Below are 23,366 nucleotides of genomic sequence, written 5' to 3' on the forward strand. Positions count from 1 at the left end.
GAATTTTGGCTCAATCCATGTGGCATTATGTGCATTTTGGCTTAATCCATCTGGCATTTTATGAATTTGGCTCAATCCGTGTGGTATTATGTGAATTTTGACACATTCCATGTGGCATTATGTGAATTTTGGCTCATTCCAATTGGCATTATGTGAATTTGGGCTGAATCCGTGTGTTATTATGTAAATTTTGGCTCAATCCATGTGGCATTATGTGAATTTTGACACAATCCATGTGGCATTATGTGAATTTTGGCTTAATCCATGTGGCATTATGTGAATTTTGGCTCATTCCATTTGGCATCATGTGTAAGGGGCAAGTATAATGGGGTCTAGTATTTTGTTGCATAATGTGTAGAAGTTGTATATGGTGTTGTACACTACACTCAAGGACACGCCCCCTGTTGAGTGGCCACACCTCCTTTCCCGGAGCGCGCCTTCGGCGCGCGCACAACTACATCCTTCACTTTTGTTGCCATGGTGGGCCTGCGTACTTTAAATGCCAGGGCCTATTTTTAATCCCATTCCCACCCTCTCTGCTGCTCTCTTAGCATGTACACTGGCACCACTAACACCGCCCTCCCCCACCTAAGCCCTCTTTTATCATGGTGCCCCCCCTGTCATTTTATCCTGGATCCGCCCCTGGGGCCCAGTATGATCATTAAACTGCTTGTTAGATTTCCAAGCTTTGAAGTTTAATTACAGGGTTAAAATATATTAAAATAATCTATAAATGTTTGTTTCCTTCTGTGAGTAGCTAAATTCTGTAGAATTTGCTATTTTATTGTGAAACATACAGTACATCACTATGTTTTGAGGTTAAATTTCATATGAAAATACAAGTAAAATGATATACTCTGTAGTATTTGTTTGATTCCCCATAGTTAATTATTGATTATAAATAAACACATCTATGTGCAAACTTTAATAAGCATCTGGTACTTACTCTGTAATATTCATCCTCTAGCAGTGAGGTCAGTATATACGCAGTCAGGGTGATGGGGCCATTCAGACCTCCCTGCAGTTCCTTGTGAATCACACGCCCAGGCTCAGAGAATACTCCAGTGTTCATATCCTGGTACTGCACCAGCCACTCTACTGTCCAGTTTAAGACATCTGGATTTATGTAAATAAATGGTCGAGCCTGAAGGAAACATCTAAACACGAATGCTGAAAGCCTGAAAAAAATCCATATATAATGTACATTCACGGAATGCAGGTGATACAAGAATGGGTTTGGATATTTTTACTTTTGTATATTTCATACTGCCATTGGTCCATACCCTCTAGAGAAGCACAGGAGCTCCACAGGAGGCGATGGACAGGCATATCACACAGTTGTCCCATTGGAAGTGTTGGAATGCTGGTGCTTGTAGTTCCACAAAAACCAGTATGTACAAAGAGCTAAGAGTAGGTCACATGCTAGATTTGTTTTTTAGAGGTCTCCTACATCTAGAGGCTCAAGAAAGCTCCATGCTGAATGAATTGGGTCCTGCTCCATAGTAGGAGTCAGATCCATCTCATTCACAATAAGGCTTGATCGTATAGAGGTTGGGTGACCCTAATCACCAGGCTCGGACAGAGAGGAACACTCCAACTATAACTATAAAACTAACAATTTGCAGCACGGAGAGTTCCCCTAATAGAATATCCCTGTCATAGAGGGATCATTCCACCCTGTCCTTTCCTGTTGTGGTTATAGGGAACAGGGAACCCAATGCACGGTTCGTGGCTGGTTGAGAAATTTCAGTAGGCTTTCAGCATGTGTTACAAAGCCTGAAAAGCCCATTGAAATACATGGGATCAATGAACGGAATAGGATAAACTGAGATAATTTTTTTTGTCTTTTTTTAAACCAGTTAAATCGTCCATGTGACAAAACTGTTCAACATTAACAAAATTAGTTTGCCCAAATAATTCACTATGTTGTTAATGTTAATATGAGCAATTTGAAACTAATAAATTAAAATCACCCAACTACATTTAGTTAAAGGCTGTATAGGAAAATACCTCCCTTCATTATCTCAACTTTATCTCGAATACAACCACCACTTGCATAAGTGTATATGCTATTGATCTTTTATATTAGACTACTTGTAATTGGATTTAGCGGTCCTTTCTTGTACTGCTCATAAATTTATAGCAAATTAATATTTCTTACAAACACACCACTGATTCTAAATTAATGGTTTAAATTAATTTAATACTGTATATTTCAGGAAAATGATTAAATTACTACTGCAGGGTACGAGTAGAATACAACTGTACTAAATTTAATTCATCCAAATCATTGCATATACACAACACAAATAAGCTCACCTGTACTTTATTACCAGAGCACTAACATTTTCCATAAGTTTATGTAGAACTTAATACTATCATCATGTGTATTTTGTATATATATAAATTGCTTACCAAGTACTTCCAAAGGCATCAGAATTCCCAAATGCACTAAATGAACCATCATGTCGCAAGTAAGTCAATTCATTTCGGTAACCTGGGCATAAGAATAAAACCAGCAAATGGATACAGAATGTGGACAGAAACAGTTATATATTTTCATAGTTTGAACTAAGGGGTTTATTCTGATTACTTCAGTTTTGCCTCTGCCGCGGACCCGCAAAATACCGGACTTGGTGCCGCAGGTAAGGGGTTGTGGGAGGAAAGCGGGAGACTTTCCTACCTTCCCAAATTCGTATTATGGACCAGATGTACTAAGCTTGAATGATAAAAATAAGAGTGATAAACAACCAGCCAATCAGCTCCCACCTGCCATGTCACAGGCTGTGTTTGGAAAATGACAGGTAGGAGCTGATTGGTTGGTGGTTTATCACTCTCCATTTTATCACTTTTCAAGGATTAGTACATCTCACCCTATTCCACTATGTTTTATATATAGCTGATGTAGATATCACTGCACTGCTCCTCACTTCTTCCAGGGGAGGATATAATTATGCAGCTGCATTTATTACCCTTTGAGCAACTTACTGACATTGTCATCTCACTCAGTTTTGGCTGCACCATTCATTTTGCTGAGAAGAATGCACAGCATCAGAAGTTAGGGAATGCCTGGCACTACCCTGGCCCCTATATGCACATACAGAATATACAGTATATGTGGACTAGGGTTATTAGTATTGTCCACACCTGTAATGTGGTCTTTGAGTACTCAATTACATGGGAAGGGAAGAGGGTCCTATATCGCCTTCATACTTATTTAAGTAAATTCTCCACCAAATACACACAGTACTTCTTTTTTATAAATGTATATGCAAACATTAAAAGTACAGTACACTGCCCATTTACCTTGTTCCATGAAGCTTATGGATCTCTCTTGAACATCTGGTTTAATCTGATTCGTTATTTTTAAATACACAAGAATATAAATGTTTGGTGCAAAATTAATCATGTTTTGCTCTCCACATCCATAAGGCATCTGGATAAGTGACTGAAGACCATTTATTGAAGGACCAAGAAGATCTCCTGTATGAACAGTAAAAGCAGGGAAATATATGAGGCAGTATGGATGGTGTAATGGTTAGCATTACTGCCTCACAGCACTGAGGTCATGGGTTTAATACCCACCATGGCCCTAACTGTGCGCAGTTTGTATATTCTCCACGTACTTGCATGGGTTTCACTGAGGTATGGTCACACCCCTTTTAAAAACAATTTTTATGTGCCATAAGCAGCTACAGGGGGAGCATAATGTGACCCTCAGCCAGGGTCAGATCCACGTAGGGCGCATGATCAGTGTGATCACTCGTTGCCCTTCTAGTCAGAGGAAGAAGCCTCCTTGGACCAACATCTGCTGGGCAGGAGAAAGTGGCAGTGGCTGCACAAAGTGGCTGCAGGTCAGACCCCCTCCATGAAGCAGAGGCATGGACAATAGTGCCCACCCCCTCTCGGTGCCACTGTTGCTATTTCCAATTCTTCATTTTATCTCTCTGACTGGTAGATGTATGAAGCAGTGATAAGATGGGGGAAGTGATAAAGTGCCTGGTACTTTATCACTGGCCAATCAGCTCCTGACTGTTAAGTTACAGGCTGGGTTTAAAAAGGGACAGTTAGGAGCTGATTGGCCGGTGATAAAGAACTTTATCACTTCTCCTCCCTTATCACTGCTTCATACATCTACCCCTGAATGTTTTGATATAACTTCCCCTTAGTTCTATAACTGACCAGTGCTGTTTTGCCCTTGTCCAAAAAGTCCTGGCAAAAGCTGGTGATACCCCATAGAAGCCTATATGTTTCTCACCACATCCAATGCCACCTCGCATGACCCCCGCACCGCTCCCCCTCACCTGGTGTCTGGGCAGCCTCCTGCTGTGCTGCCCAGACCAGTTACTTCCTCCTCCCTAGCACCTTCCAGGTACAGGAACGAGGAGGCAGAGCCCGGCAGTCCCTTCAGCCATCTGACCAGGGGGCTGCCAGGCAGACAAGGAGGGGGAGAGCTGTGGGGGACACGCTCAACCCCCGCTGGCTGCTTTGCAAAGGGCAGCTCTTATCGCAAGATGCTAATCGCATATGTTAGAGCATGTGCGATTAGTATAATTGTGGTAGTCTGTGTCGGTGGAGGTGAGCAGTAAGCGGTGGCGGATGTTCGTGCTTCCTGCCACCAGTGAGGATTTGGGAACCAAGAGTTTGGCTCAGGGTTATGACTACAAAACCCCACGTTTCAAACAGGGAATAAGAATATGATTCTTCCTATTAGTAGTCGGCATTCAATGTTGAGAGGCCATGTTGACAATAAACTCACAGCATGAATGACCAACTAGGAATGCATAATGGTACCACCAGCGTTGAATGGGTCACATGTTTTGCTGTCTTCCACGATTACTTTATAGAGAAAACAACATTCCTTAACAACTTCAACCAGTGTAAAGAAATGCTATGAAGAGAGGAATTTTTAAATAAATTGGGATTAAATAAAGGGGTGGTGCTACTTTTGCTGTTGTTGCACTCATACATCTGTAAAGGGTTATGCATGGCATTTGTCCAATTCTCATGATGCTTTTAAATGGCACCGTAACCTTAAACACTTATGTGCATTACCTTGTAAGTTATTTATTTTAGGAACCATTTTTGTTGGTTTAAAATATATGTGTAGATCTAGTTTTATATAGTTCTCTCTCTCTCTATGTCTAGTGTCCATGAGTGTCTGAAACACTGCCATCTTCCCTGAGGAAGCTCTTGCGAAGCGTGCGCCGACCGCACATCAGTTTTGACTCCCGATACCCCCTCCCCACATACAAATGTATTTTGATTTCTGTATGATGCGCTGATGGGTCTCCGCTGTACACGGAACCCCCTGCCGGAAAGTGTGGTGTCTAAACGCTGGACAGCCCACCGCACACAGGCAGCCTGCATTGCAGAGTTCTGCACAGGCATACTTATAGAAGCCGCATGGGTATAACCCCCAGACGATGCTGCATTGCCGCTTTCTGCTTCTTTAAGTTTTTTCCTGCAATAGATATCAATCCCCTCTCATGGTAGAGTGATTAAACAAGAGATATCTAGCAGGTTAACCGCACATACAGCACAAACTTTATATTGTGGGACATCCAGCATTTCCAACAGGGTTTTCCCCATTGATCTGGCTGCATACACACTGGGGGATCTGTGATATTATGTTGATTGGTCTGACAAATTAAAGAACATATCGGGAGCTCAACTGAATAAGGATTCTTATCCTTTTTTATTTTCACTAGTCTGTGTCTATGTATATGTTTGTGTGTTTTATTTCGCAATCTTTTAACAATCTCTAATAAAAGTTAAATCTTATTGTATCGTTAATCCATGGTGCACCAGCAACAGACATTCTTTTTCTTCCAAAAATTCTGCTTGTACCCAATGTCTTATGGTAGCACACCCTTACTGGTCTCTATGTGATAAAATCACAGAGTAATACAAATAATAAGGGTCCACCTAACCATACCTAAATTGATATTTCCTGTGCGATTGGCATTTATCTCTGTTTTGTCTATAGATTTCGAAGTATATTATAATCTTATAGTCAATACCAAATTTGCAGTTCTCCACTTTGTATAATGCCCACATCAACCATTGGGTTCATATGTGTGTGTGTGTGTGTGTGTGTGTATATATATCTGGCTCTGATACTCGCCAGTGCCTCCCCAGCCATTAACCTCACTGCACTTCACTGAAACCAAGTATAACTATATCTGCTGCAGACTGCTCCTTGCCATCTAAGCACCCTTCTGCTCCATGGGAGGTTTCTACCTTCACTGAGCTCGCCTTCAGACAGTCATTTTCACACTGCAAAGAAGAGAGGGTGAGTGTTCCTTCCACTGGCGCCCCTTCAATTCAACAATACGTTCCTTAATCAAAGTGAACAATCCTCTTCTCCAAACTAAACAATATCACTGTATTAAACCATACGTTCCTCTTACTAGTACAGCGTATCCTCTTCTCCACAAACAACCACTACTCATACAGTGAGTACAGTTGGATCCCTCCTGATTCTGTAGACGTCCAACTCAATTCGGATGAATACCCAAAAATGAATGAGATATGTATATGGTGCAATACCACCTTTTATTCACATAAACAAAATATAAACATATGGGAATCACAAGAAAGTAAATTGGCTAATTACCCAGCTGGATGGAGAACATGAGGGGGAGAGCTGTGGGGGACACGCTCAACCCCCGCTGGCTGCTTTGCAAAGGGCAGCTCTTATCGCAAGATGCTAATCGCATATGTTAGAGCATGTGCGATTAGTATAATTGTGGTAGTCTGTGTCGGTGGAGGTGAGCAGTAAGCGGTGGCGGATGTTCGTGCTTCCTGCCACCAGTGAGGATTTGGGAACCAAGAGTTTGGCTCAGGGTTATGACTACAAAACCCCACGTTTCAAACAGGGAATAAGAATATGATTCTTCCTATTAGTAGTCGGCATTCAATGTTGAGAGGCCATGTTGACAATAAACTCACAGCATGAATGACCAACTAGGAATGCATAATGGTACCACCAGCGTTGAATGGGTCACATGTTTTGCTGTCTTCCACGATTACTTTATAGAGAAAACAACATTCCTTAACAACTTCAACCAGTGTAAAGAAATGCTATGAAGAGAGGAATTTTTAAATAAATTGGGATTAAATAAAGGGGTGGTGCTACTTTTGCTGTTGTTGCACTCATACATCTGTAAAGGGTTATGCATGGCATTTGTCCAATTCTCATGATGCTTTTAAATGGCACCGTAACCTTAAACACTTATGTGCATTACCTTGTAAGTTATTTATTTTAGGAACCATTTTTGTTGGTTTAAAATATATGTGTAGATCTAGTTTTATATAGTTCTCTCTCTCTCTATGTCTAGTGTCCATGAGTGTCTGAAACACTGCCATCTTCCCTGAGGAAGCTCTTGCGAAGCGTGCGCCGACCGCACATCAGTTTTGACTCCCGATACCCCCTCCCCACATACAAATGTATTTTGATTTCTGTATGATGCGCTGATGGGTCTCCGCTGTACACGGAACCCCCTGCCGGAAAGTGTGGTGTCTAAACGCTGGACAGCCCACCGCACACAGGCAGCCTGCATTGCAGAGTTCTGCACAGGCATACTTATAGAAGCCGCATGGGTATAACCCCCAGACGATGCTGCATTGCCGCTTTCTGCTTCTTTAAGTTTTTTCCTGCAATAGATATCAATCCCCTCTCATGGTAGAGTGATTAAACAAGAGATATCTAGCAGGTTAACCGCACATACAGCACAAACTTTATATTGTGGGACATCCAGCATTTCCAACAGGGTTTTCCCCATTGATCTGGCTGCATACACACTGGGGGATCTGTGATATTATGTTGATTGGTCTGACAAATTAAAGAACATATCGGGAGCTCAACTGAATAAGGATTCTTATCCTTTTTTATTTTCACTAGTCTGTGTCTATGTATATGTTTGTGTGTTTTATTTCGCAATCTTTTAACAATCTCTAATAAAAGTTAAATCTTATTGTATCGTTAATCCATGGTGCACCAGCAACAGACATTCTTTTTCTTCCAAAAATTCTGCTTGTACCCAATGTCTTATGGTAGCACACCCTTACTGGTCTCTATGTGATAAAATCACAGAGTAATACAAATAATAAGGGTCCACCTAACCATACCTAAATTGATATTTCCTGTGCGATTGGCATTTATCTCTGTTTTGTCTATAGATTTCGAAGTATATTATAATCTTATAGTCAATACCAAATTTGCAGTTCTCCACTTTGTATAATGCCCACATCAACCATTGGGTTCATATGTGTGTGTGTGTGTGTGTGTGTGTATATATATCTGGCTCTGATACTCGCCAGTGCCTCCCCAGCCATTAACCTCACTGCACTTCACTGAAACCAAGTATAACTATATCTGCTGCAGACTGCTCCTTGCCATCTAAGCACCCTTCTGCTCCATGGGAGGTTTCTACCTTCACTGAGCTCGCCTTCAGACAGTCATTTTCACACTGCAAAGAAGAGAGGGTGAGTGTTCCTTCCACTGGCGCCCCTTCAATTCAACAATACGTTCCTTAATCAAAGTGAACAATCCTCTTCTCCAAACTAAACAATATCACTGTATTAAACCATACGTTCCTCTTACTAGTACAGCGTATCCTCTTCTCCACAAACAACCACTACTCATACAGTGAGTACAGTTGGATCCCTCCTGATTCTGTAGACGTCCAACTCAATTCGGATGAATACCCAAAAATGAATGAGATATGTATATGGTGCAATACCACCTTTTATTCACATAAACAAAATATAAACATATGGGAATCACAAGAAAGTAAATTGGCTAATTACCCAGCTGGATGGAGAACATGAAGCCCGGACACACCAACCAAAGGAGGCCCACAGGAAAGAAGTACAAATTCCAGTCAAGATCCCAGGAGCTTTGGTGTTTTTTTTGGGACCTTGACTGGAATTTGGACTTCTTACCTGTGGGCCTCCTTTGGTCGGTGTATCCCGGGTTCACCCACCTTTGTTGTTAAGCGCTCCTGAGAACTGATCCGGGTAATTAGCCATTAGTGATATTGTTTAGTTTGGAGAAGAGGATCGTTTACTTTGTTTAAGGAACGTATTGTTGAATTGAAGGGGCGCCAGTGGAGGGAACACTCACCCTCTCTTCTTTGCATTTCGGTTAACTTTGATGTGTGGGGTCACCTCTGTGGTTGTTCCTACCACAGGCTGCCTAGCGCACCAGACTGTTAGTCGTTTTCACACTAATGGGGTAACCAACAGATTACAAATATAAACAATGGCTGCCGCAGACTACTCCTAACCACCTGAGTAGTGTTTAGCAACCATGGTGCATACATGCATGCTTTTTTTTATACAGGGAATTCATGCTCTTTTGACAAAGTGGCTGTGTGTATAGTGAACACCACAATGAACTCAACAGACAGAGAACCACACTGCAGAATATCTTTAGCGCCTCCAGATGATGAGCTCTGATGTATCATCAAATCAATATTCTACGATGATCGTTTCATACATAAGGGGCTGATGCTCTGCTGTGTTTATACAGGTAGACAGAGGCAGCATGCTACTGAACTTACATTGCCTGAGCAGCTGCTCCTCTCTGCTCTATCACTGCTGGCCACAGTGGTCCGGATATACTGGGAGAGAAGCAGTGGCTACTGTTAGTTCTGTTTACATTGCAGTCTCAGCAGCTCTGCAGTCACCAGGTAGAGTGCTGGCAGGCTGCCCAAACAAGTGGACAACAAGCTTGTGGTGGAGCGGTGTATGAAAGGGGGTTGGTGGCTGGAAAGTTATCTTTTGGAAGCCACCCCACGGGCATTTTTGATTGGTCATATCATGCTTTGGGTATTGTCAGGAAAACTCCAGCCTGGTGTGGTTGCAAATTATACTTTCTTGCCAGACAAGTGAGTAAAATGAAAAGGGTGAGGATGACACAGTGTAGAAGTAATTAAAGAGCAGGCAGCATTGGCATATTGGTATTGACAAAGGTTTAAGGTTACCTTCAGGGAAATTAACTTTATTGGCAGCTGAGTGTGCACGAAATCTGTCCTTAAACTTAGTTTTTATTAGAATTGGCAAATTGGCAAAATTAGAACTGAACTAGTCTGAGAAAAAAATAATTCTTACCAATAACTGTTATAAATGCTTCCTGACTGCCTTGCACCACATCACTTGGAAAGGTGAATGAGAAGTTCTTCGACACAGTGCTGTTGGCATTGGCAATGGGAAGAACCTGGAATAGTGCTGTCTGGGAATAAAAGTTCTTCACTCCTTCAGCCTGTAGGGAATATAATATAAAGTAGAAAAATAAAATTCCATTTCCACATTTTTCTGATTATGCACCCAGGTTGCATAAGCGCCAGGTTGACTCTATCAGCTGAACATGATGTGTGCTTGTGGTGTTAGAAGGAAAATGTGCTGATTTTAGTATACAAAAAAACACCAACATGCAGAGGCGTAACTAGAACTTTGAGGGCCCCATAGCAAAATTTATAATGGGCCCCCCCCCCCCACTCAGGTCTCTACCAGAGCGCATCGCACCATGTGTGCCCGCCATTAGTGTGAACAGTAAAAATGTGCCCCTCCGATAGATATTTAAAAAAAAAAAAAAGAATGCACCATTCCAAAAAAAGTGTGTGACTTCGCCCATTCCAAAAAAAGTGTCTGGCTTCGCTTCAAGGAGTAATACTCCTTACAAATTATGTGACACACCGCAAAGCCCCTCACACATTAATGCAGCACACCACAAAGCTCATTAGCCGACACACCACAATGCCCATTACACATTATGGGACACACAGCAATGCCCATTACACATTATGGGACACACCGCAATGCCCTTTACACATTATGTGACACACCGCAAAGCCCATTACACATTATGCAACACACCGCATTGCCCATTACACATTATGCAGCACACCGCATTGCCCATTACACATTATGCAGCACACCGCATTGCCCATTACACATTATGCAGCACACCGCATTGCCCATTACACATTATCCGACACACCACAAAGCCCATTACACATTATGGTACACACCGCAATGCCCATTACACATTATTCGACACACCGCAAAACCCATTACACATTATCCGACACACCGCAATGCCCATTACACATTATCGGACACACCGCAAAGCCTGTTACACATTATCCAACACACCGCAATGCCCATTACACATTATTCGACACACCACAAAACCCATTACACATTATCCGACACACCGCAAAGGCCATTACACATTATGCGACACACCGCAATGCCCGTTACACATTATTCGACACACCACAAAGCCCATTACACATTATCCGACACACCGCAATGCCCATTACACATTATGCGGCACACCGCATTGCACATTACACATTATGCGGCACACCGCAATGCTTATTACACATTATGCGGCACACCGCAATGCTTATTACACATTATGCGGCACACCGCATTGCCAATTACACATTATGCGGCACACCGCAATGCTTATTACACATTATGCGGCACACCGCATTGCCCATTACATATTATGCGGCACACTGCAATGCCCACAGGTCAGTCACACAAATCAGTGGATCTTTTATATTGATATTGTTATATAGTAGAAATAATGTAAATGTAATCCAGGAGGGACAAAATGCTCTATTCCTGTACTTTCCTCTTCATTTATAATTGCCATCACCTGTTTAGAACAGGTTAATTGATCAGAAAGCTGTCTCAGCACAGGTGATGGCAGTCATAAATGAAGAGGCAAGTCCATGAACAGAGCATTATGTCCCTCCTGGAGAGGGACATGTTGGGAGGTATGTGCAGACATACAGAAATGTATTTTGCTGAGCTGAACTCACCAGAAATTAGAAGCAGCTGCAGGAGTCCTCACTGCCTGTCCCACTGCCAAAGCCAGTCCCTCGTGGCAGCATTCGTCCGGTCCCATTCAGGTGGGTGGGGCTGCCTGGACTTCCAGAGTCTCTCTTCACGGGCGGGCCCAGCACAACGCGGTGCGACCCCCACTCCAGCCATCCTGTCCAGCTCCGTCCTTACACAAGCAGGGAGCAAACCTCCGACGCTCCCCACCGGTCCGGCTACTTTCTCTTTCCTGAACACAGCGCACGGCGCAGCCCCCCTCCCCTCTGCCTGGCTCCTTACTGTGACGCGTGCATAGCGCACGGCGCAGCCCCCCTCCCCTCTGCCTGGCTCCTTACTGTGACGCGTGCATAGCGCACGGCGCAGACCCCCTCCCCTCTGCCTGGCTCCTTACTGTGATGCGCGCACGGCGCATCCCCCCCCCATCCCCTATGCCAGGCTCCTTCCTCCTTATTAGCAGCTCAAGCAGGTAGCGGCTCTCGGAAAAAATGATAAAAACGGTGCAGGGGAGTGCTTGCTGTCTCTCGGGCCCCCCCAGCCGCCGGGCCCCATAGCAGCTGCACCCCCTGCACCCTCGGTAGTTCCGCCACTGCCAACATGTTATATCATCTATAGGAGCCAATACCTAAGTATACAGCTCTGAGGAAAAACTATTTTTTCTTATAAAGTGTGCTTACAGTCTTAGTAGAAAAATGTGTGACTGCCTTATTTTAGAAGATGCGTTACCATATTTAATTTGATTGTGTGACATACAGCAGTGGTTGTAAGAAATGCTTACATAAACATCATATAGTCATAATGAACATTAGAAAACTAGCTAATATTGACAGTCGCACAAAATCATCAGTGTATATTTCACACCAAAAAGGAACACAAGGGAGAAAAAGGCAGTTGTGAGCGGATGCACTCCTATCTGGAGGATTGGAATGTATTTCAATTGTATACACAATTTTCTTAAAAAATGGGAACTCCAATTATCTTTATTATTCTGTTTCTGATAAGGAGATGCCCATCAATATGCAAAGAGGTTAAAAAAAATTTTGGGACAAACAATGACATAAATTGTGCTGGAAAATAAAGAAGGTGTTAATAGAATTAAAACGTGTTGGCAGATTTTATTGGGAGGATGTAGCTTCTATTGACGGGGATAATTCCCTTATGATTTGTATCACTGTGTATATGGGTCACACTGCTGTACTGCTTGTGGAGCTGATATATTTAAATTGGCCTTAATAGGCTCAACACTGTTTAAGCAATTGCTTTTATATCAATTTTACTCCTGAGGGTGTTACATTTCACATAGCTTGTACATGTTTTTAATACATATTGTAACAACACACTGTGCAGAGTTGCAACTATGTTTAGTGTGAAGTCATCTGCTATTCAGCTGAACTAGCAGAGTCTCCTGTTATTCAGGCTTATGGGGACCTCTGCTGGTGGTTAGTGGTACATTGCTGATTTTTAGCATGGATAGCCGTTATAGCATGGGGTTAATGAATCACCCACAAGCAATATATGGTGTAACCACAATTTTGACAGATACTTCTGTCATTCAATGCTGAATGCTGTTCTTCTCACACCAATATGGTGGGTGGTGAAGCTGATGTGGATACAATGACCCTATCTAGCACACGCAGTGGACAAAACACATTATATCCTATTAGCTAACATCAATACATCCTGCTATCTACCTAACATGTGTTTCGTGACACGTGTTTCGCATCTAAGCTTTCTCAAACTAGCCAGCTTACCTTCAATAAATGCCATATATCCAAGCTACAGTGCAAGTTGTTACTTACCTTCACAATTATTGTTTTTGTTAACATATCAGAAGCAGCTGCTGATGTTGCTTTCACCGTGATTGTGAGATTTCCCAGAAGTATTGGCTTTATTGGGAAGAGCACAGTTCTTACACCATGACTGGGGATGGTCACAATCTGTTGGCCTGCTAAAGTATCATTATTATTGGGTGGTACAATTATTTCAAATGAATGACTTGATTCCAAAGTGGCCAAAACCTGCAAATACATCAATAAGACAGGTTAATGTACAGTTGTAAACTTACATGGTCTATATTCATCATCATCATCATCATCATAATATTATTATTATTATTATTATTATTATTATTATTATTATTAGTTATTATTCTTGGAGGGTCTCTATTATAAACCAAAGCTGTCATCTGAAACACAGTACTTGATATTACATTGATGTTTTCATTGCATAAGTAAAATGACTGTCTTACCATCCTTATCTCTCTTAAAAAATATGGAGATTTTTAATAGTTTATTCTTCTGAACAAAGCAGTCTTGAAAAGGACATGGCACATTAGGGGTCAATTACGTGTGCCCATGCCTCGCTGTGGATTTTGGTTTCCTATGGTCTCCTAATGCTGCAATACTGCATGGGGGGCATTACTATACATTATTAGGTATGTGGGCAGGGGTGCCACTATAGGGCTGTGTAACACTCCCAGGTGTCACTGCCCAAGGTGCAGACTCCTACTTAGGTGGCAGGAGGCAGGTACAGCACTGTAACTTTAAGTGCAGAACAAATCTCTTGTCCATGTGTAGGAGCTGGCACTGCAGCCAAGGTACTCTCCTCGTGCAGCTGGCATCTCCTAGACCCCAGTAGTGACTACAATGGATGTTTGGTCCCAAGGTCACGCCTCCTAGCCAATGAAGCCACACACCCTTTTGGTACTTGTGTATTAGCATGGCGCCCACTAAGCAATTTGCTTAGTGGGCTATTCTGCGTAGGAAAATCGCATCGCATCGCATTGGGCCATTTTAGTGCCATGCGATGTGCGATGCGATTTTCCTATGTCATTTATTCACTGCTCTCTCGCATCGCATCTGCCACACAATCACATGCAATTGCATGCGATTGTAAATCGCATGCGATCGCATACGATTTTATAGGGCATGCGATGCTATGACATGAGGTATACAATAATATGATTGTATGTCCCAAAAATAGGTGTAACGCACCCCCCACTATCCACGCAACCCCGAAGCATGGCGAGCACAACGAGCCCCGCGAGGGGCGGTGGAACGCGTCCTCCTACCTTTTCATTACCCCACTATCTATGTCGGCGTGGAGCTGATTTTATATAGTGTGGCGAGTGTGGCGAGCGTAGCGAGCCAGAAGTGTGGCGAGGGGATGCGTAATACATACAAAGTAATCCGCGGCCCCTTGCCACGCTTCGGGCTTGGTGGCTTGCTGAGCACTATACAAAATCAACTCCACGCCCTAGCGACCCAGGTTATTGCTGGGTGGATGAAAGGGCTAATCATTGCAAATGCCAGGTCGCTCCAAGGCGAACCGTGTCTAAATCCTGAGTGCGACCCAGCATTTGTGATGATAAAGGGGTATAAGAGATATATTTTTATCACTCTAGTACAGGGGTGCTCAAACTATTTTGCCATGGACTCTGCCAGACAATAACAATTATTACAGAACCCCAAGTACAATAGCGAAGTGAATGCTAATTTGACAGGGAGGCAGTGGGTAATGAGGGATGGAATGGGGTGACATGGGGAAGGAAGAGGGAAGCAGTGTGTATTTACTTATTGAGTCCCATCCCCCCCTCCATAAACACATACCATAAAATCTGTGCTCAGTGCTCCCCTACTTCCCCATCCTGCTTCACTGCTGCTGCTTTTTAGACCTGCCCCTCCTGGTGCCCGCTGAAGCCCCCCTCCCTTTAAAATGCTTTTACTTACAATATATTCTTCATAGATTCAGTGTTCTGCTTATGGAGAGCTGGTTCCTATGAGTCTGGCTGTGGTCTACCTGTTTTATCTGTAAGTTTTGTAAAGCTCAGAAACCCCAGAACCCAGGAATGCCATTGCTGCCAGACATGTGCCCCTTGTTAATATCTATATGTAGATGAATGATCCAGGAGTGCAGCATGCTTGCGACAGGGGAGGCAGCATATGCTGTTGAGCAAGACAAGAGAGGCGGACCACTGAGGTGGGGTGGAGCTGCCTGATGAACTCCACGGATCTCTAAGCCAGACTCCTTGGAACACTGGATGAGAGATCAGAGGAGTCATTAGCATGATGGACAGCAACATGATGTTGAGACCCCATACTCAGATTGTGGGCACCCACTTTGGTGTCGAGACCCACATTTTGAAATCTGCTACTTTAATATTAGAATTACACACTCTTCTTTCACTTAACCTACTATTCACTTTTGTTGGATCCACTTAACCTACTATTCACTTTTGTTGGATCCACTTAACCTGCTATTCACTTTTGTTGGATCCACTTAACTTGCTATTCACTTTTGTTGGATCCACTTAACCTGCTATTCACTTTTGTTGGATCCACTTAACCTGCTATTCACTTTTGATGGCTTAATATGCTACACAGAAGAATCACAGTTACTTCTGACAGCAGATTTAATTATGTTTTCTATTCTTCCCATGCAGACTGGTCCCTCCCATTGGCACCCTCAATCACTGCCGGTAGGCACACGGGTGGATGGTAGATACCAAGCGAGTTCTTTAAATCACAGGATCTATTCCACAACTTTACAACGCAGTCCATTGGACCATTGCAGATGCACACTATGCCAGTATAGGCCTATTTACTAGGAAATACTTAGATTATTCAGTAGATGGCAAAATTAACAAAATCATATCAATCACATTTGTTTGGGAGTCTCCTTATTACCCAGTGCATTACATTAAGACATCACTTTGATGCACTATTTCATTATGTGTTCTATTATCTATTAATTACACATCCCTACTAGTGTGATCAACAGGATTATTAAATTATCCATACAATTGTGATCATTTGAGACCAGCTGTTACATTTAAAAAACTATTTAATATAAGAAGTGCCCCAGAACCAGAGTCCTTCTTTGTTTTCTTTCTTATGGATTAAACTATGTTTTGAGACTTGGTGCACCACCAACACAAGTGATTTTCTCTGAAATTAGAGGTATTCCCACTTACATTGTTCTTATTTGATTCAATTATATGATAAAGTGAATACTTGGGGTGCTTTTCCGGAATCAAGAAAACCTTTACAATATTCCTAATGGCTGTCGACCAATAATGGTCAACCTATTGTCTAGAGCAGTGGTAGCCAACCCTAGTCCTCGAGAGCTACCAACAGTTCACATTTTCCAGACAACCTAGCTGCTGCACAGCTGCACTCATTAATCACTGACACATTTTAAAAGATACACAGATGGAGCTAATTAGCTCACTTGTGATTCTGTGAGGAGACCTGCAAAACATGCACTGTTGGTAGCTCTTGAGGACTAGGGTTGGCTACCCCAGGTCTAGAGGACACTGACAGTAACCCTTGAGTAGACAGAGAGACTCCTTTATTCTGACAAAAACATTCCTAGACCTGTGTGAGTTGCCCAGGTAAAATGCATAGCATCTGGCATGCTCTAGTCCGCTGTCATGTCTTTGCACTTACAGGAGTAGATTTATAACAGCTATTAAGGATTATATTTTCTGTGAGCCAAGCAATAAGACAACAGTTCCTACTGTATTTCTGTGACTAACAAATGAAAGTGGATAGTTTACTCCTTGCTGTGCTGTCCTGGGCTGGGCTCACAATCTTGCAGCACTGCTCTTCTAGCTATACAACAGTCCTGAATCAAAGCACTAAGGAAAGATGCAGCCAGATTAACCAGTAAAGCTACAAAGTGCACAAGAAGAATGGGTGGTGATACCATGTAGAGAGGCGCGACTATAGTATGACTACCTACTAATGCTGCTTTCCCACTGCAGACCCGTTTTAAGTTACAGGTAATCTTAAACGGTATTTAGCATTCCCACTGCAGCAGATTACAGTTTTAAATGCCATTTAAGTACCATTCCCATTGCAGGTAAAACGTTTTAGCTCTTCAAAACGTTTTAACAGCATTGGTGTGCAGTGGTGCTAGTAATATATACATTGCTGGCCTGTGCCAGCAATGTATATATTACTGGCTGATAATTAATCATTGGTGTGCAGTGGTACCAATTAATATATACATTGCTGGCCTGTGCCAGCAATGTATATATTACTGGCTGATAATTAATCATTGGTGTGCAGTGGTACCAATAATATATACATTGCTGGCCTGTGCCAGCAATGTATATATTACTGGCTGATAATTAATCATTGGTGTGCAGTGGTACCAATTAATATATACATTGCTGGCCTGTGCCAGCAATGTATATATTACTGGCTGATAATTAATCATTGGTGTGCAGTGGTACCAATAATATATACATTGCTGGCCTGTGCCAGCAATGTATATATTACTGGCTGATAAATAATCGTGTTCAGCAGGTCTCCGTGTTCAGCAGGGGGGTGGGGCGAGCAGGTCTCCGTGTTCAGCGGGGGGGGGGCGGGGTGAGCAGGTCTCCGTGTTCAGCGGGGGGGCGGGGCGAGCAGGTCTCCGTGTTCAGCAGGCGGGGGGGCGGGGCGAGCAGGCCGGGAGGGGCGGAGTGCCCAGCTTGTGTGGCCGGGCGGGGGAGCAGGACTGCCGGGCGGTGAGTGACAGCGGGACGGCGCCGGTGAGCAGCGGTGAGTATATGACGCTGCGGGCGGGGAGGGGGGTGGCAAGGGAGGGAGCAGACAGCTGGACTGAAAGCCGCGCATCTTTCAGCCCGGCTGCTGTATACACATTTAGCGAGGATGGCTCAAATATGAGCCATCCTCGCTGCATCTGCTGGTAAAACCGTTTAAGATGCATTCTCATTGCCTCTTAAACGGTAGATTACCGGCTAAAACCCTGCTTGGAAAACGGGTTGAAATACCGTTTAACTTTAATTGGTATTTCAACTCTGGCGCTTTCCCACTGCAGCCTTAAACGGTATTTTGCCCTCAAAAATCGGCAATATACCGTTTTAAGGCTGCAGTGGGAAAGGGGCATAATTCTCACAGCCTGTGCATTTCTGCTATACTCACAAGGACAGGCCTGCACAAAGATTTAACAAACAGACTGATTAATTAAACATACCTGCAAGTTCTCCGTTAAGGTATTGAACAGCATAACTTCTAGGATAAACTGTTCACCTCGTGTTAATGAAAATGGCATGTTGAATGTAATAAACAAAGGTTTAACCACTGAGATCTGAAAAACATTGTTTAAAGGAAAACATCGATGACATACTTACAGGACGGAGCTTATACATAATAAACAGAATTCTACATGTGGATTGTAAATAACTGAACATAAACATAGATACATGCAACATGTACAGAAAATAATATATATATATATATATATATATATCTCCATTTATTTGCCTTTTACAAAATGATTACAGATGTTATATTTACAACTAGTGTGTTTCAAACTAGAACATGTCATCTAGTTCAAAGCGCATGCGATATGCTAAAGCCGCTTCTGTTTTGAACTGGGGGGGTATCTGGTTGATCCGCTCTGTGGGTCCTCTAAATGCCGCCTGTGACCTCATGAATGCACCCCTTCCCCCCACACACGCCGATTTTCTCTCTGGTGTCTTATATCTGCAAGCGCCCTGTGTGGGAAGCAGCCGGGCAGCTTACACCCGCTGAGGGCAGCTGCCCGCCCCCATGTCAAGGCGAATTTCCATGGGACGCCCATCATTTTTATGGGAATGGTATGGACACAGAGTACAGATAGTGACCCAGAGAGTGCAGAGACACACACAAACAGACAAAGGGAGGCGCACAGAAGGTCAGGACACTGGTAGCGGTAGATGTGTCACCATTAGATTTGACATTTACAGTAGATTTGTGCTTTACACAGCGCTAGCACCCATATCAATGAGGCCTGAATAGTATCCCACCCACATTCAGATATCAACCAAGGAATGTTCAAATTTATGTTTACAGTAGTTTCAAACCTCTATCACCAAGAACAGAACACTGGAACACACTACAGATGCATGGCAGTTTTAAATGTTTCAAAATCACTGTGGAAAGCCTGAGGGACAGATGTACTAAGCTTGAACAGTGATAAAATGGGTGATAAACCACCAGCCAATCAGCTGCTAACTGCCATGTCCGAGGCTGTGATTGAAAAATGACAGGTAGGAGCTGTGATTTTATCACTTTTCAAGGCTTAGTACATCGTCCTGAGTCTGGATCCAGGTCTCAAACTCTCCTTAGTGTCTTCTTCCACTAAAGAGGTTTAACTGTACGGGAATGCTGTTCCATGATGCCCATCCTGGCATTTTAGACATTTAGAATTTAGTTTATTTTTAATTTTTATGACAATTATCAGACATGGACACATTTCTAACTAGAAAACTCACATTATAGGAGGGTGACTATGGATCAATAATAAAGCGGTCACTAGTTCTGGTACAACTGCTTTGAAACCATTGTGCGCCAGTACAATGAATACTATTTGTCGTTTAGATTCAGACATTTTTGTTTAACAAAAAAGCCTGATGGTGTTGCTTGTCAATTTTAGCATCTTGTTCATTGTGACGTGAGTAAAAAAGGCTTGCAATCACTGTCCTTAAGAAAACTGTCTGATATCTTAGTAACACATAGGCCCTTATTCTTCTCAAAATGGGCAAAACCATGTGCACTGCAGGTGGGGCAGATGTAACATGTGCAGAGAGTTAAATGTGGTTGGGGTTTGTTGAAACTGAAATCTAAATTGCAGTGTAAAAATAATGCAGCCAGTATTTACCTTGCACAGAAACAAAATAACTCACACATATCTAACACTGTCTGCACATGTTACATCTGCCCCACCTGCAGTACACATGGTTTTTCCCATTTTGAGAACAAATTTGTACTGCGACTAGATCTGAATAAGGGCTATAGTGTACAAGATAACCATGCAATGACATGCAATGACTTGAAAGAAGAAATCACCTCAACAGGTCCATCGGTCACTCCGAGTCCAAGTCCTTCTGAAATAACAAATGCTGTGGCCACCCAAGAAGTGTTCTTGTCAGGAAGAGTTAACTGGAGATTTGTTGTTAAACTGGAGCTGGAAAGTTATATGTATTTTTACAGTTGTCAATACTGCTTTATTATGTTTTACAAACAAGCACAGAAAGTACTCCAAAAATGCATGTATTCCTATGGCAAATTAAATTACAAGGTTGCTGCATGCCAATATTAACTCATGATGAGCAGGCAGGAGGCAGTATGCAGGCAAGGTTGCGGTATGAAGGGAGGGGGTGGTATGCAGGAAGGAGGTGGTATGCAGGCAGCGGGTGGTATGCAGGAAAGAGGTGGAATGCAGGAAGGAGGTGGTATGCAGGCTGGGGGTGGTATGCAGGAAGGAGGTGGTATGCAGGAAGGAGGTGGTATGCAGGCAGGGGGTGGTATGCAGGCAGGGGGTGGTATGCAGGAAGGAGGTGGTATGCAGGCTGGGGGTGGTATGCAGGAAGGAGGTGGTATGCAGGAAGGAGGTGGTATGCAGGCAGGGGGCTGTATGCAGGAAGGAGGTGGTATGCAGGCAGGGGGTGATATGCAGGAAGGAAGTGGTACGCAGGAAGGAGGTGGTATGCAGGCAGGGGGCTGTATGCAGGAATGAGGTGGTATGTAGGCAGGGGGCTGTATGCAGGAAGGAGGTGGTATGCAGGCAGGGAGTGGTATGCAGGAAGGAGGTGGAATGCAGGCAGGGGGTGGTATGCAGGCCGGGGGTGGTATGCAGGAAGGAGGTGGTATGCAGGGAAAAGGTGGTATGCAAGAAGGAGGTGGTATGCAGGCAGGGAGTGATATGCAGGAAGGAGGTGGTATGCAGGCAGGGGGCTGTATGCAGGAAGGAGGTGGTATGTAGGCAGGGGGTGGTATGCAGGCAGGGGGTGGTTTGCAGGAAGGAGGTGGTATGCAGGCTGGGGGTGGTATGCAGGAAGGAGGTGGTATGCAGGAAGGAGGTGGTATGCAGGCAGGGGGCTGTATGCAGGAAGGAGGTGGTATGCAGGCAGGGGTGATATGCAGGAAGGAGGTGGTATGCAGGAAGGAGGTGGTATGCAGGCAGGGGGCTGTATGCAGGAATGAGGTGGTATGTAGGCAGGGGGCTGTATGCAGGAAGGAGGTGGTATGCAGGCAGGGGGTGGTATGCAGGAAGGAGGTGGTATGCAGGCAGGGAGTGGTATGCAGGAAGGAGGTGGAATGCAGGCAGGGGGTGGTATGCAGGCCGGGGGGTGGTATGCAGGAAGGAGGTGGTATGCAGGGAAAAGGTGGTATGCAGGAAGGAGGTGGTATGCAGGCAGGGAATGATATGCAGGAAGGAGGTGGTATGCAGGCAGGGAGTGGTATGCGCAGTGGCGTAACTACTGTAAGGCAGCCCCAGCTGCCGCTTGGGGGAGCGAGCGGCAGCGGAGTCTGTGTGGGCGCCGGCACCCGTTCAACGCACTGACATGCTGCTGCCTGCCACTGCCTGCTGACTGAGCACCAGAGGCGAGTCAGCAGGAGTATGCAGGAAGGAGGTGGTATGCAGGCAGGTGGTGGTATGTGCATTCTCCTACATTTGTATTGCTATCGATCACACATATGCACTCCATTCTGAATCAGGCCATACATGCCTTTTAGATATTTATATATATGCCTATTTAGTACATGTCTTCTTTTTATATAAAAGGTAACATAGTGGAATAAAATTCACAAATGCAGTAGCTATCCAAGACCATTTTAACAAATGTGCAAAGGTGACTTTTGCAACATATCTGTGTGATACATTCCAGATTGGGACAGTCGGCAGGTATGCTTCTTGTGGTGTTCTGTATTGCTATTTACATTACTGTTGTACTGTAGGTTACAATGAACCTCTTAATTTTTCTCTTTTACAATGCAGTTTTGATGATTTTTCTCTATTACAATAATTACAGAATTATTTTGTATTTAAATGAAGGTAAGGACTTATTATTAATGATGTCTCCAGAGAACCACACCAAGTGCCAGTCAGTTCCAGATGGTGATGTTTGGGGAGGCTCACCATCTTCTGTTTTGGACTTTGCTGCAGCCCCTCCCTGAAACCACCACTGATTATGAGTAGTAGTAATAATAGTTGTGGTGGCAGTGTTAGTAGTAGTAATAATAGTAGTAGTAGTAATTTATTTATTTACAGTTTCTTATATAGCGCAGCAGATTCCGTTGCGCTTTACAGTAGTACACAGTGATAAAACAAATTGGATTACAACAGACAGACTCTGAGGTAAGAGGGCCCTGCTGCAAGCTTACAATCTATAGGGACATAGGAGGGAAACACAAGGACAGGCACCAGTAATAGCATAGCAGTCCCACCAAGTTGCAAGTCCAGAAGAAAAGCTATATAATACATAAGTGCCTCAGAGGGTTATGCGTGTAGAACTTATCTATGATAGGCTTGTCTGAAGAGGTGAGTTTTCAGGGAACGCTTGAAAGTTTGGAGGCTAGTGGAGAGTCTTATTGTGTGAAGAAGGACATTCCATAGGATGGGAGCAGCCCAATGAAAGTCCTGTAATAGTGAATGGGAGCTAGTGATCCATGCAGAAGAGAGACGCAGATCTTGTGAAGAGCGTAGTGGTCGAGATGGGAGATATTTCATAA

General features: G+C 43.5%; 1 protein-coding gene across 2 annotated transcripts in view; it reads right to left on the reverse strand.

The window, feature by feature from the left end:
- Positions 1-23,366, reverse strand: part of LOC146064101 (CD109 antigen-like) — a 160,218-nt gene that overhangs the window by 21,631 nt on the left and 115,221 nt on the right. For both annotated transcript variants that reach the window (XM_083177200.1, XM_083177201.1), the window contains 7 exons: positions 20,700-20,817; positions 18,844-18,957; positions 13,659-13,877; positions 10,120-10,270; positions 3,307-3,483; positions 2,416-2,497; positions 947-1,178 (listed from right to left, as the gene is read on the reverse strand). In XM_083177200.1, coding sequence (XP_083033326.1) covers positions 947-1,178; positions 2,416-2,497; positions 3,307-3,483; positions 10,120-10,270; positions 13,659-13,877; positions 18,844-18,957; positions 20,700-20,817 — 1,093 coding nt within the window. The remainder of the gene's footprint in view (positions 1-946; positions 1,179-2,415; positions 2,498-3,306; positions 3,484-10,119; positions 10,271-13,658; positions 13,878-18,843; positions 18,958-20,699; positions 20,818-23,366) is intronic.

Source organism: Crinia signifera, chromosome 3 (genome assembly GCF_055691185.1).
Source record: "Crinia signifera chromosome 3, ASM5569118v1, whole genome shotgun sequence".
NCBI classification, from domain to species: Eukaryota; Metazoa; Chordata; class Amphibia; order Anura; family Myobatrachidae; genus Crinia; species Crinia signifera.